The following is a 14,387-nucleotide window of genomic DNA, read 5'->3' as shown; positions in this document are numbered from 1 at the left end:
GCAAACAAGTTTGTTTCTATACCTTCACATTCTCACTATTAAATTTTGCCAACAGCAATTCTTATCTGCTGTACTTATAAACACAAGAAATCATTTAGTAAATAGATGAATTTCTAGGGGATCAAAACCAGTCTTATACATCTGTGACTGATACAAGCTTCATAGGTTAACAGAAACACAAGTTTTAATTTAGGAAAAAAATTCTTATTTGTTATGAAACACTGCAGAAAGTAGCTTACTGACAGAGTTTTCTCAACTGATCTAATCATGAATTTTGCTTTCATTTAGACTATTGCTACTGTAGGAACAACTAATCCTTATTACCAAACATATTCCTATTTAAATGAACATTAGCTGTGAAACTACACTGTTAGATATGATAAGGTAACCTAGTGAAAACATACAGTGAAATGAAGTCAACAGCAAAACACTATGGATAAAGATAAGGAAAAACACTTTGCAGGTTATTTCCTTGTTTGATATGTATTACCGTAACAATTTTATTACAGGAGAAAAACAATTACTTGTTACCTAGCTTTTCAAATCTAGCTGAACTGCCTTAAAATTTGCCCTTGTATCTTCAAAGAAACTGCAGTATCTGTGATTAAGTAAGGCACAAGTGTTAACTTCAGAGCGAAATCTCTTATGAAGCTGTTAAAATCTTGAGCTTTTACACAGGAAAGGTGTATGCACATTCAGACTCCCGAGCAACAACAGAAAAGTGGACTAGCTATGCTCTGTAACATTTAAAGGTACAACAAATGTGGTGCTCAGTAAATGAGCTAAACTAAAACCTAACCTCACAAAGTTAAAAGCATGAGCAGGTATGTTGGGAATTTGCAGCTGAACTTTAAAATTTCATGACTTAGATATCTAACTTATGTACTTTATATTTCTTTCCAAAAGCTTTCTACTGCAGTTACAGCAGTTAGACAGCTACACACCAAGTGTCTATTTTTATGGGATTTACCACTTCATTTAGCCTCCTTCCTTCTATTTTAGAAGATCATAGCCTTCTGTTTTAAAAAGTATATACATATTCCATCCAGAACTGAGGATATTTGTGCACTGTATTTCAAAACAACTTTGGAAAGGACAGAGTCACTAAAAGAACTTAGCTATAAAATTAAACATAATTTGTGCTACGTAACACTTTAAGACCTGCTTTTTGTTCCTATTCTTATTAAATTATCAGCACAGTTAGTTTATGTTGTAGATTTAAGTTCCAATGGTTCTGCAACAAGGTGTTCTACAACCAGTAAGACATTCAGAGTCATAAAAAAGATCTGGTGTAAACTGTACAGTACAAAACCTGTTAGAAATTCAGTCCTATACTATTGCAATTGTTATATGCATCATTTATACCTGATTTCAGTGTTTATAAATTACAGGGTAGCTTTTTTATATATATATATTTTAAAGATGCAGGAGGGGTGTGTATATACACACCCCTATACCTTTAATTCAAGTGTACTATACCCCCTACCTTTCACTTCTGATTCTTAGCTTGCATGATGCAGAAAAATGATGTACAAGAATTCCTACAGTCTATATACCATTCTGTACTGTAGTTTTATTAATACAAACATTACATAGTCCGTATCACCATATTAGAGTGCATAAACTTTTTCTATCAACTCCTAAAACATAACACATAATTTTGTCTGTTCCAGGAGAAATGTGTACATCTGATTTTCATACATGTACAAATAGATATTAAATGCACATTCAACAGCCTGATGAAAACTTAAGAAAAAACCAAATAAACTGTTACGGAACAGATATGCAACTTGTTACCTGAAACAAAGTTTAAAGGTAATCTTCTAGGTGAAACTGCTCTGGGATGTCTTTTACTAACTTCTTCATAAATCTGAAGCCTCTCTTCTAAAGTGCCTATTATCAGTAAATATAATAGATATAAGTAACAGAGATAAAAATCTATTCTTCTAAATGCTTTTAAATGTTGAGAATTAGTTTAGCTAGACTTCTTACACAGTTTGGATTTGGAACAACTTAAACATTTCAAGCTATTTTTTCCAGATAATCATAAACATCACTGTGTGAAGCTGTGTATTGAAAACACACTGTATGTACAACATGCAGCTACCAGCATTAACCACTGTAAGGACAAACTGCAAACAGGACAATTACCTTGCACATTCAATCATACAGTACCAGAGTTTCTTTCAGTTCCACGCTGTGCAGACCCATTCACACAGTATTTCGACATTCATAGCTTCATTAACTGTTTTTTCACTCTGCATCCATTTCAGACATACTTAAAGCATTCAGAGAAATATACTGCATTTCTAAATCATAGGTATACAAATACCATACTAAACAAGCATGCCTTTATTATAGGTCCTCTGGTGGCAGCAAAAACAGGGCACAATACCACCAGTGTAAATACTGGGCACCAGAACTCTTTACACTTTAATGTTTAACAAAAATAAAACTACTTAATATTTTCTTCCCACTCCTCCCCTTTCCCCCATAATATGCTTTGGAGCTCCAATGTGGTTAGAACTTAAATAAAACTAATCTGTTGCTTTGAAATGCCATTTTCACATAATTAAGATCAATTTTTCTTAAATATTATTAAATTCAAACAATTTAAAACTAAATGTACAGATCAAGACTATGACACAACATATATTTAATAAATATATCCGTTTTCCTTTCATAAGAAAAACAATTTATCTTGTCACTGAGCTCAGATTTTGGGGAAGGGGGGGGAAATATGTTACCCAGTGGCTCCAAGAAATATAGAGTTCTAAAAGTTATACTAAAATAATGTTTGGATTGGAACTAAAGCATATAAAAGCCCTAATTCAAGTCACAAGTTGGAGCTCCAGAACTTACCATGGGGGAGGAAATAGTCCTAAGACCACCTAAAAAATAAAGTAGCATTATTAGTTTTATAAATTAGTACAGTTTTAATCTACACAGGATTTCAATATGTCAAATAAACTACTGGATTGGTTCTTTAAGTACTACACATTTTCATCAACATATTTATTATATCTAACAGAATAATCAAGTTATTGGGTAATTCATTTTCCAAGACAACAATCACGATGTTCAACTCCGGATACACTAGGAAAACCATTCAAAGGGCAACACTACACTCTGCATGAATGCAACAAATGCAATCATTTTCATTTCCCAATCACAACCCATATTCTCAGACCTTACAAAACCCAACTGTAAAACTTTCCAGAAGAAAGCTGGTTGAGAAATATAATGCAGCTATAATATCTACAAATAATATCCTTGTGGGCTTATGATTTATGATGTCATCAGAATAACTCCAATAAAACTGCCACTAATTAGTGAACAGTGAAATACAAGGAAACCGTTCCTGTGTAAAGATGAACACTTGGAAAAGTTACTACTGCAAAACACTTATTATAGTATAAATTGTTGCAATATTGTAATTTAAAAAAAACCCAGCAATTAGCTATTTTCCTGGAAAGACAGAACAGCAGTAATGTGAACTAGCATTGGAATAACAAAGATTATCACATTTATCACCTTTTCCTCCAAAGAACAGTCATCTTAAAGATTTTTTTTTTTTTTCAGATGGCCTATCTTTAAAAGGCCATCTAAAATAGATATTTGAGTACTTCTCTACATGCCTGTAGAAAGAGCTACCACCTAAACAAGTTTCAGAATGACAATTTTATTTTGTCATGTATGATAGTAGTCTGACAATCAACTACTAGACAGGAATGAATTGCAATTTGGTTTCCAAGTTCATGTGTGGCAAGGAAGTGTTCTTCATGTAAGCATATTAACAAATGCCACCTTTACTTCCAAGAAGAGAAAGACTTGCTGTTGGTATTTTCATGCATGAAAGTTTTTCAGTGAACATTTTTAAAATGGATAAACACAACTATATCATATTCAAGATTAGAAAGTACATAATTTTCTGCCAAGTAAAGCTTTTTAATCTAAAACTAACATATCAAACAGGAGTTTTAAGTATATCCTGTATCATACGTATTTTCAGTGTATCTGCGTATCTTAACTTACTAGGTTGTAGGGCCTTTTCCAAGCCTTCATAATAATACCAGTTTTCTGCATTGCGCTCAATTAACTCTTTGTATACTTCACCAGCTTCTTTCAGCCTTCCCAGCTTCAGTAACATCTCTCCTAAAAACAATGCAGTAAAGAACTGTGAATTACATAAGAAAACATTGATGACTTGGGAGTAAAGTTTACAAAACCAGATACATAAAATTAGGCTTAATCATGTGTAGATACTTAAAAAAAGAGGCTTTATTTTCCAAAGGCATTTACTGTGTATTACAAGTGCTATGTGAAGCTACAACACATATCAACACAGTTTGGCACATTCAGCACCTGGGAAAACAAAGATTTGAATGTCTGTATCCGAGTATGTAAAATAGCTTATTGCAATTATCAAAGAAACAAGCAACTCTTCCTTCCAGGACTCCAACACATGACTAAGTAGCTTCTTACCAGGATGTTTACTTAACTACACCTATATTTTTCACACCAACTAACCAGTTTTTAACCAGTTAAATCACACTGGTTTGCTACTAAGTAAATTGTTCTACCAGGTCTGGCTTGCACAGAACTCATTTTCTTCACAGCAGCCTGTATAGCACTGTGTTTTGGGATTTGTGACTAAACACTGATAACACACCAATGTTTTCACTACTGCTAAGTGGTACTTGTAGAGCATCAAGGTTTTCTCTTTTTACCCCGACTCTGCCATGCAGCAAGCAGGCCAGGGTGGACAATAAGTTGGGAGTGGACACAACCTGGACAGCTGACCCAAACTGGCCAAAGGGATATTTCATGCTATATAGGGTCATGCTTAGTAATAAAAATTGAGGGGAAGGAGTGTTTGGGCAGGCAGCCATTGCTTGGAGACTAGCTGAGCATCACTCTGCTTGTGGGAGGTGGCGAGTGATTGCCTTTGCATCACTTGGGGATCTGGGGTTAGGCGCCCCCCCCCACCCAACACTCTCCTTCACGTAAGCTATCTTTATCTCAATGCATGAGTTTTCTTGCTTTTGTTCTTCCTATTCTCTCTCCTGTCCCAACAAGGAAGGCTGGGGGAAGTGAGTGAGCAGCTGTGAGGGGCTTACCTGCTGGCCAGGGTCAACCCACCACAACTGTGCAAGCAAGGAGCAGCTGAAGAATACGTACTATTACACTATATAATTGCACATACTCAGAACTCAGTATTAGTACTTCAAATCCACAGAACAACTGTGGGTTATCTTTAATCAAAAAAAGTAAACTTCAGTATTCACTTGAGTACGGCAATACAATTAAGTACATTAGAAAGCTTAAGGAAACAAGAATTTGATACTTCAGTCCAGGGGGGAAAAAAAAAAAGAAAAATCAGTGTTTGTATTACAAACAGTATTCTTAATGAGATTATTCTTCATGAGATTAATACTGGGTTACACTAACTCTGATTTACAAAAAGCTACTCTGGTATGCACCAATATAATAACCTGCAATCTACTCTGTCCCTGTGTGAACCCAAGTTAAACTACCTGCATCCACTATCCACTTTGGTAGAGCACGTTACCTGAGCACAAAATTGTCAGTCTGGTGTTACCAGTTTCCCTACAGTAATTGTTTCAAATCAATTAAAGATTGCACATGGGTTTTCGGGGTTTTTTTTTTTTTTTTTACTGCTTTATCATCTCTGAAAGCCAGTAGCAAAAGTTTAGAACAAATTAGCTGAGGGAAGAAGAATGACTTACCTTTGATTTCTTCTACTATTAATTTATCACATATTTGCTTTTCATATGTCTCTATATGTTCTAAAGACTCCTGAAATAGATCTGCCTCTCTCATCACTTGATTTTGATATAAAATCAGTTCACTATATTCATAATCTATTTTATTAGGAGGAATCTGGGGGGAAAAAAGCAATAGGTTAGTTAACATTTACCTGTACCTCAATTGCATGCAATATTACAGAACGCAAGATTCAGACTACAAAATGTATCAGATCTATTCATATACCCATCCAAACATTCAAAATGTAAAACTCCCACTATTCACAATCAAATTAGATTAATTCAGGATAGCCTTTGTTACAGAACAGTTTAAAAGAATGCCTGTATTTCTCTTTTCTCTATCACTGTGGAGAGCTAATAAAAAACAGAATCCTTGCCTTCTCTCATAAAATTCAGTACAATTTGCAAAGATCTTGATAATCTTTTCCTTCTGAAAGACTCATGTACTCCACAACAATTTTGACCTAAGTTCTGTAGCAGAACAGTGGGATAACACAATGCTTATTTTCAGTATACCAAGAATTCTGGATCAGACTATTTCCAAGAGCAATGAACCACCCAAATACTGGCCATAGCTTGACAACTAGAATTTTTCAGACAGGAAGCTTACCCTATTTCTCTCTAACCAAGTGTTCTCTCTACTATACTTCAATCCCCCAGAGAATACAGTGCACAAGCATGCAAGAAGTGTTTTCAAGAATTATTTTGAGGTCTGCTGCCAGTTGCATACCTAGAACTTTGTCTACAGGCTATAGTAAAACTAGTGGGTCATCCACCTTCCAGTGATACATCAGCCACTGAAACAGGATGACATTCAAAAGTATTCCTTTCTAGGGATAACTGCCTAAGGTGTATTTAGGCAATGAAAAAAGTCTTGCCAGACTTATAATAATTATTTCATACTAAATGATCTTCACTAATATACACAGAAGCTACTGCAATTACAAGTAAATTGCAAGAATAAAATGCAGAAGTCAGCAGACAACGCCCAGCAGATCTATACAACAGTTTACTATGTGGAATATACTGCCCTCAACAGAAATTGTAGAAGGAGAGACAGTTATATTCTAACATGATTTTTTTTAATAATAAAAATAGATAAGAAGCAGCTGAGCTTGATAAGTGTGAATGATTCTTTCCCATGATACTACACACATTTTTTCCTCCTGAGAAAGCAACACCTTGGAGTCACATTGGTCACCAAACGGTTTACTATTACTTTTCTGTTCACTGAGTAAAGCTTTTCCTCTGTCTTCTTTAAAGAACCAAGTAATTTAATAAACAACAAAAACCCCAAAACATTAAACCGGTTGAAATTAACATTCACATTAAAAGACTCTTGTCCTAAACCACTACTTGCAGCCCTTCCCTAAGCACAGATCAATTTTATGATATTTAACATTTGTTTACATGCTCTTTGAATTTTTAGAGGCAGCTTTTATAGTACTGTGAATTTTTAGAAGGAAGATTTCTTTTTAGACAGAAACGTTCTGAAAGACAGTGTAACTAAATAAAATATTGTAAAGAAGCTTATATCTGACAATGAACATCAGTTTTCGGGCCGAAAAATAACAGCATTCAAGTATTTTTTAGTAACTGCTAACATATTATAGCAAATGATGGCTAACAAAACAAGGCTAGACCTTGCACATACTAGAGTCAGCAGGTAGCATGAAATCCTACCCATTTCTTGAAGTGTATTTCCTCTAGCTGCAGCTCCATTTCCACCTTTGCTCAATTTTTATCCATATTAAACATTGGAAGACACTAATAAAAACATTGTTACCTGGAAAGCATTTTTAACTGCTTCACAGAATTGACATGTGCAACAGGGAGTTAAGTGTTTAAGCATGTCTTCCTGCTTATCCTTACTACAATACCACAGCACAAACTGCAGAGCACCAATTTAGTTCTTTCTCCTTCACTTCCTCCATAAAAATATCCTCCCCTCCAATACGACTATCCAAATTCCACAAGTAGCACAGCTTTTTGGCACATCATAAATTGGTTTTAGGCCCTCACAACACAGGTTACCCCAAAAAACCTTAAGAAAATATGTAAGACAAGAAACAGCTATCAATTAACCTTCTCGCACCTCTTCTGGCCTGGCAGGACTAACAAAAGAAATTATGAAGTGTCAAAACATCAAATTAAGTCCCTCTTACACATAGGGCAAATCCACCAGAAAGATACTACACTTACTGTCACTCCATTTAAAAAGCCATTTTTAAGAGTAGTTTTAAGAAATGTTCATTTTTAAAAATGTTTTGAAATCTCATCAGGTTAATGATGATTTAATTTGCAATTCATCAGAAGGCAAGAAGCTTATAACTCCAGTACTTAATATGAATAATCAGATTGTCTTATAAAGAATAAGATATACTATAAAAAGTTTTTTCCATGCCACTGTTACCGCTGCACAATACATCTTTACTCCTCCCTCCCCCAGAAGAGTTATGATTCTTGCACATGAGATGTCCAACTTTCTCTTGAACTCAATTCTGCTGTTTCAGAATAAATTTCTTCCTCTCCTAGACCAAAAAAAGAATCAACTTTACAACCGTAGATGCCCTAACATAACTGTCACTGAAAGAATGTGACAAGATGCAGCCAAAACATACCTAAGAGCAGACCCCCAAAACTCCAGAGGTTTTCTGTCCATATCTGTAATTGTGGGCCTGATGCAGAAATTAGGAATAAAATAAAAATTAAGAATAAAAATTTTGTTCTGGAAAAGAAGAAAGGAAAAATGGGACATACAACAGTAAAACAAATTGCATAGTTGTTTTACACCTTGGTTCCCAAAATTTAAATTCTGAAGTGACTCAAATCATTTGATTTAACTTGGACAGCACAAGCTGTTATATTTCCTGCAGTGATGTCTGCATTCAACCTCATAACCTGGTGTTGACTGAAATATTGTGCATCTGGTTTATTTACAGCTTTCAGATGACAGGCAATGTTGATCTGGATATGCTAAGAGACAGAAAATTCACTATTTCCAATGATAACTTAGCCATTAGAATAAAACTGTCAGTGATAAAAAGTGATATATCTTTTGAATTTGTTGCTCAACTGCCTGCCACTACTTGTTCCTTTATTTTTCCCCATTAAGCAACCTTCCTAGCTGTCATTCTTCCCAAGACCACTATCTAAACTGTACTAGAATCACCTAGGTTTTTTCTGCTTACAGTAAACAAAGAGAATCTCTGCCTTTCACTAGACAGCATTTTCTCTAGTCCTCTTTCCATAGTTAGAAAAGACATTTTCTAACTTTTTAAAAACAGGGTCATCAGTAAGTCTTGATCTCAGTAATCAGTGCTCTATAGAGAGAATCCCTATTTCTTCTCAGAAAGAAGGGTGGCTTTTTGTTTTTCATCCACAGGTCCACCCTGAGGGGTAATTTTACAATAAGCTAAGTCAATCCAACTGCAGCCTGGATCAACAAAAGCAGTTCACTTCCCTCTATTATTCCCCTTCCTCCTTCCCCTCTCACCTCACAGTTGTTCAGTTCAGCCAATCAATCCTTCAAAAGAGTGATTATTTTTCTGTCACTTTGGCTTCCTGAACCAGCCCTCCACGAGTCAACCAGTGCTGCACAAGGAAGCAGTGGGAGCACACAGGAAAAAGTCAGACTGCTGGTTTTGGCAACAGCTTGTAGCTAGATTAGCTCCATTATTTTCTAATACTGCATCTTCAGATACTCACCTACAATCACTAAAGTGACAGTTCCTTGATCTTTTTCTTAGTTTTACTGCTTGGTTTTGGCTGTGTTAATTCACATCTGAATGGACAGAGCTGCCTAAGTAATCCAAGTAAATGAATACGATCACCCTACATCACCATTATTTACCAATTATTACAACAGCAGCATTTTACATAAGACATTACATTTACTTCTTTATTCATTAACAATAATGGTAAACAGTATCAGGCCTAATACAGATCGCCATAAAACTCCTTGAAAACATCGGTTTGTTAAAGATTCACCAGCGATTCGGAAACCCTTCAGTCTTTCAAACCTCCTTTTAAACATTGAACATCACCCTTTTATCACAGTCACATGCAATATTCTGTCAAGTCAGTCACAAAAGCTCATCTATTCAGTTGGAGTGCAAAGTACAGGGCAAGAGGGGAGATTTGAAAAGTAAAGCAAGCAAGAAGTATATACCTCCTCAAAGATCAATGGAGTATCCTGAACTCAACTATTTTAAGCACCGGACTTAAATATCCACAGACTCCACAAACAGTACATTTGGGGACTACTGTGGAAGAGCCAAAGTGGGGCAAAACTCAGCTGTGAGTTTGCTTGGGCTCTCCTGACTGTTCTGGACCCAACACATTGCTTCTCTCTTCCAATGGCTGGGGCTCTACATGGGCCTGTACTCCTCGGGGAGCTAGCGCAGCAAAGTACAAGACTATTTGCAAGAGAAATGAAACTAATGTGGTCATCCTTATTTTTAGTGTTTTGGGGGAGAAAACACAATATACCACTTAACTGTCCCTATCAATCTCAAAAAAGAGGAAAGGCTTGGCAGACTAATTTTCTATAAACTCATGTTGTCCAACATTTGTAGCATATTTCTGTCCTTTAATGCTTAACCAGCTTTTCTGCCATTTGCCTGTGACTGATATTATGCTAATCAACAGTTAAACAGCTCATTGTTCAAGTACAAACCATTTTCCTATTTATGGCAATTTTGCAAATATTTCCAGTTTTACTAAAAATGGCATCAGAGCTTGAGATCTTATCAGGATTTCTTTGTTTTAGGGTGAGATTTAAGATTGTGATAACTTGCACAGCAGACTTGACTGATTTAATATGTTCATCTACGGCAGATGGTACTTGAATCTGGCTTAGTCACTAGACTGAAGAGCGTATCGTGACGACTGCCCTCAAACAACCATATTTACACACAACCTTTTAGAGTAAAACAACATTAACAGCAACACTTCTGTTCTCTCCAAGGGGCCAATACCACTGTTAAGCCCTCTCAGTCCTTGAAAGAACCTCAATTTCTTACACTTCATGTGCAGTTTTTCCATCTATTATATATTCTTTCTAATTCAAACAGTCATTTCAACACTTAACTCAAGTTGGGCTCTGCTGACTCATTCCAGAACCATGACTTTTTGGCTATCAAATGCTCAAAAAAGAGGACCCGATTTTCATTTAAGCTTATTGTTTTCAGCTTTTATTCAACACTGAAGTTACAGCTCTTTTGAAGTATCAGGCTATATATACCTGGCATGCAACATCCTTTGTTTGGCCACAATACATGATCAAGATACAAACACTGGTCCCTCCTAGCAATTATTTCCTTTCTTACAGTTAGTCCCATTCTGGCTAAGATCTCAAATGCAGTTATTTCAGAAAGGATGTGAGATTTTTGTTTAAAAAAAAAAAATCACAATCTAGGTCAGGTAATATCTTACTATCTGCCTATGATACTTCCAGCACGCCTCCCAAACTGAATGCATCTGTAAATGTTTTTTTCTTTCCATGTTACAGAACAATCAACACATCCACTCTGTTCTGTTAATTCAGACTTCATAGTTCTGCATTACCAATAACAGAACAAGAGAACAGTCTCTCTCAAAAAAAAGGTTATGCTTAGGGATTTTAGCATTGTGCCATTTGATTTACTCCAACAAGTTTCAGTAACACCAAATCTTCTCAAACAAAGAATTTTCAGCTATGTTTTCACATTAACACCAAGCACTGATTTTAAGTGCATAATATACAGATGCATACAAAGCAATGAAAAAAGTTTTCTTTTCACATTCTTTGTGGACACGTAGTGACATCGAGGCTATGGCAGGAGAAAGGGCAAATGAGAACATTGAACACTAAACAGTATTTTCTGAAGTTTTACCTACTGTAAACTGACAGGATCATCACAGGTTTTCTCTAGCTACAAGCCTCACAAACATTAAGTTACTCAGTCACTCCACATCAGCCTACCCTTATATCCTCAACCCTAACAGTCTACTGCAAGGGGAAAAAGTATTCCTGTATAATTTGCATCAACTGCTAAGCTCCTGGAAATCTTTCTGCTCAAAGCAGAAAGCTCCACAAATAACAGATTTCTACTTAATTCTTAACTGGTTCCTAATGAGACCTTCCTAATTATGAAGAACTAATTCCTCAGATTCTGTCTTATACAGAAAGTGTTCTCTTTCCAGAATAGGAAGGTCTTACCTGTTGGGTTTTCCTAAACTCTTCAAGTAGTTTTAAGGCCATATCATAATCTTTTAGTAAGTGGTATGCAATGGCATATCCAATCCAGGATGCCCGTTGTGTGGGGCGTAGCTGAAGTAGCTGGTATCTTGTCTCCTTCAATGAAAGAAGAGCAATTTAAAAACAACACGTTAAAAAAAAAAAAGAGTTACTATATACCTTTATGATGATTTACCACCAGTACAGCTAACATTTTAAGATATCTTTTTAAAGCCCTAGGCAATTTTTGAAATTCTAAATGCTTTTCTGGGGAAAAGCAGCATGTTTCCTTCTCAAAAATCTGGGGGCTACATTCAACATATAGGAGTCACAGCACAAAGCATAAAATCTGTGTGTTGGGACACAGAAGGTGTCATTTTCAAGAGTACCTCTTAAGGGCCTAAATTATTTCCAAAGACAGAGCTTTGAAGTCTCAGAGCGGGTTTTCCATTAGAAAGCACAAGCTCACTGCCACTGAAAGAGCAGTCCCAATCTCCTTGTGCCCAGGCACGAGGTCCTCATACTTATACCACTGCAGTACTTCTCAGACCCCCTTCCTGAGTCAAATCATATCACTAAATCAGTTATTCCCTTTTCTTGTATTAGCAAATTCAACATCCTTAGTGAAGGAGACCAACTAATGCTGTAGCCCACAATCCAGTCCTCTACTTCACATTAAACAGAGGATAGAAGAGGAGCAGGACTTTTCCCTTTCACAGCCAAATCAGTTCAGCCATTTTGAAACCACTAACCCTGATTTTAGACAAATTTTAAGGTTTTATTTATGATAAAATCAATATTGGGATTCAAGAAATCAGTCATCATGGGGCAAGTTTCCCACATACTCGAAACAAACATAGAATCATAGAATCGTTTAGGTTGGAAAAGACCTTTAAGATCATCCGGTCCAACCATTAACCTAACATTACCAAGTCCACACTAAACCAGTTAAGGGTAGACTAGACTAAGCCATGTCCCAAAGTGCCACGTCTACCCGTTTTTCATACATGATAGTGTATTTCTCACAAAAAGACACCTCCAGTATACACACCCAAACCACCACTTGCAGCACTTCACAATAGCACAGTAAGTACTCCTACTTGCTATGCTTTAAGTCTTATCCTTTTTATTTTCATTGTTTTAGTGAAAAATGAGTTAAGAACAGAACTAGAGTTTTACAAGGTGATCCACAAGTCAAATTGTAGAGAATAACTGCACTTCTAGTTCTGTTCTCAACATTACAAGGAGCTCTGCTGCAATACATTTCATGCTTTCCTGAACAAAAGCTTAGAACACTTTTGAAACAGCAAAACCAAGTAGCAACAGAATTACTACCAATGAAAGACTGAATAATGGAATAGAATAACAAGAAAATGCTAACAGCAATAAATAGGAATTCAAAGAGAATACTTACTCTATATCCTTCTAAATCCCTCATCTGAATCTGCAGGAGAGAGAGATCTCTCAAGATCTGTAGATTATCTTTATCTAGTTTCAGTGCATTCCGGTAACACTTGATGGCTTCATCATATTTCTTATCAGAACGTTGCAAGAGACCGTAGACATGCCAACCTAATGCACGTTAAGGAAGATACACTCACAATTTTCACAAAGTAACTGCAGCGCATTTGTGTTGCAGACCAAACCAGCACCCTTATAAATTGTTTGATCACTGCAGCCAGACCTTACTGACACATTTTAAAATATTAAATGCTACCAAATAAGCAATAAAGTCTCATTCAAAAGTCTTCTGTTAAGTCACATTCATACCCCCCCCAAAACACCGTTACACAAACTAAATGATCCAAACTCCACAGGACCCAGAAGTTATTCCTAGAGATGTACTGTTTAAAATATACTACTGTAATTACAGTAGGAATTCTTGCTCCTAGAAGTGTCTCATTCTAACAATGCAATTGGTGTACAAGTTTTACTTTTCCTCTCTCACCTATCTGCAACTTCAATTAGTTTCCAGATTTTACAGTAAGGGATAAACAGAGCTACACTTTATTCATTGACGAAAGGAAATCTTCACATTTCTGTGTGTCAGAAGTCTGTCACATTCTCAGCATCTCAGACTTCCATCAGTAGTGTGTCATTTCAATAGACTTTTCTCTCACAAGCATCCTTTTTTATCTTGGAAAGATTCTGAATTCAAAGCATGAAACCAACATATGTCATAGCAACGCATTACACTGTGTGTTTACATCAGTCTCCAAAAGTCGTATTAAAAGAAAGATTACTTGGCATGATCTACCTTTTGCTACTCCAGCTTACTAGTAACTCATTGAGGCAACATATTCCACAGTAGTAAACCTGAACTTACTTTGATTTTCAAATTAGAAGTAGCTCACAAGTTCTCTCAAGCAGCTCTCCCA

General features: G+C 36.0%; 1 protein-coding gene across 1 annotated transcript in view; it reads right to left on the bottom strand.

The window, feature by feature from the left end:
- NAA16 (N-alpha-acetyltransferase 16, NatA auxiliary subunit) overlaps window positions 1–14,387 on the bottom strand; it is a 73,442-nt gene that overhangs the window by 40,608 nt on the left and 18,447 nt on the right. The window contains exons 4-8 of the mRNA XM_075708922.1: window positions 13,424–13,581; window positions 11,992–12,126; window positions 5,751–5,904; window positions 4,036–4,155; window positions 1,798–1,893 (exon numbers count right to left, since the gene is read on the bottom strand). Of these exons, the coding sequence (XP_075565037.1) occupies window positions 1,798–1,893; window positions 4,036–4,155; window positions 5,751–5,904; window positions 11,992–12,126; window positions 13,424–13,581 (663 nt within the window). The remainder of the gene's footprint in view (window positions 1–1,797; window positions 1,894–4,035; window positions 4,156–5,750; window positions 5,905–11,991; window positions 12,127–13,423; window positions 13,582–14,387) is intronic.

Source organism: Pelecanus crispus, chromosome 1 (assembly GCF_030463565.1).
Source record: "Pelecanus crispus isolate bPelCri1 chromosome 1, bPelCri1.pri, whole genome shotgun sequence".
NCBI lineage: Eukaryota > Metazoa > Chordata > Aves > Pelecaniformes > Pelecanidae > Pelecanus > Pelecanus crispus.
The sequence above is the reverse complement of the archived record's forward strand: the minus strand, read 5'-3'. Positions and strand labels throughout refer to the sequence as shown.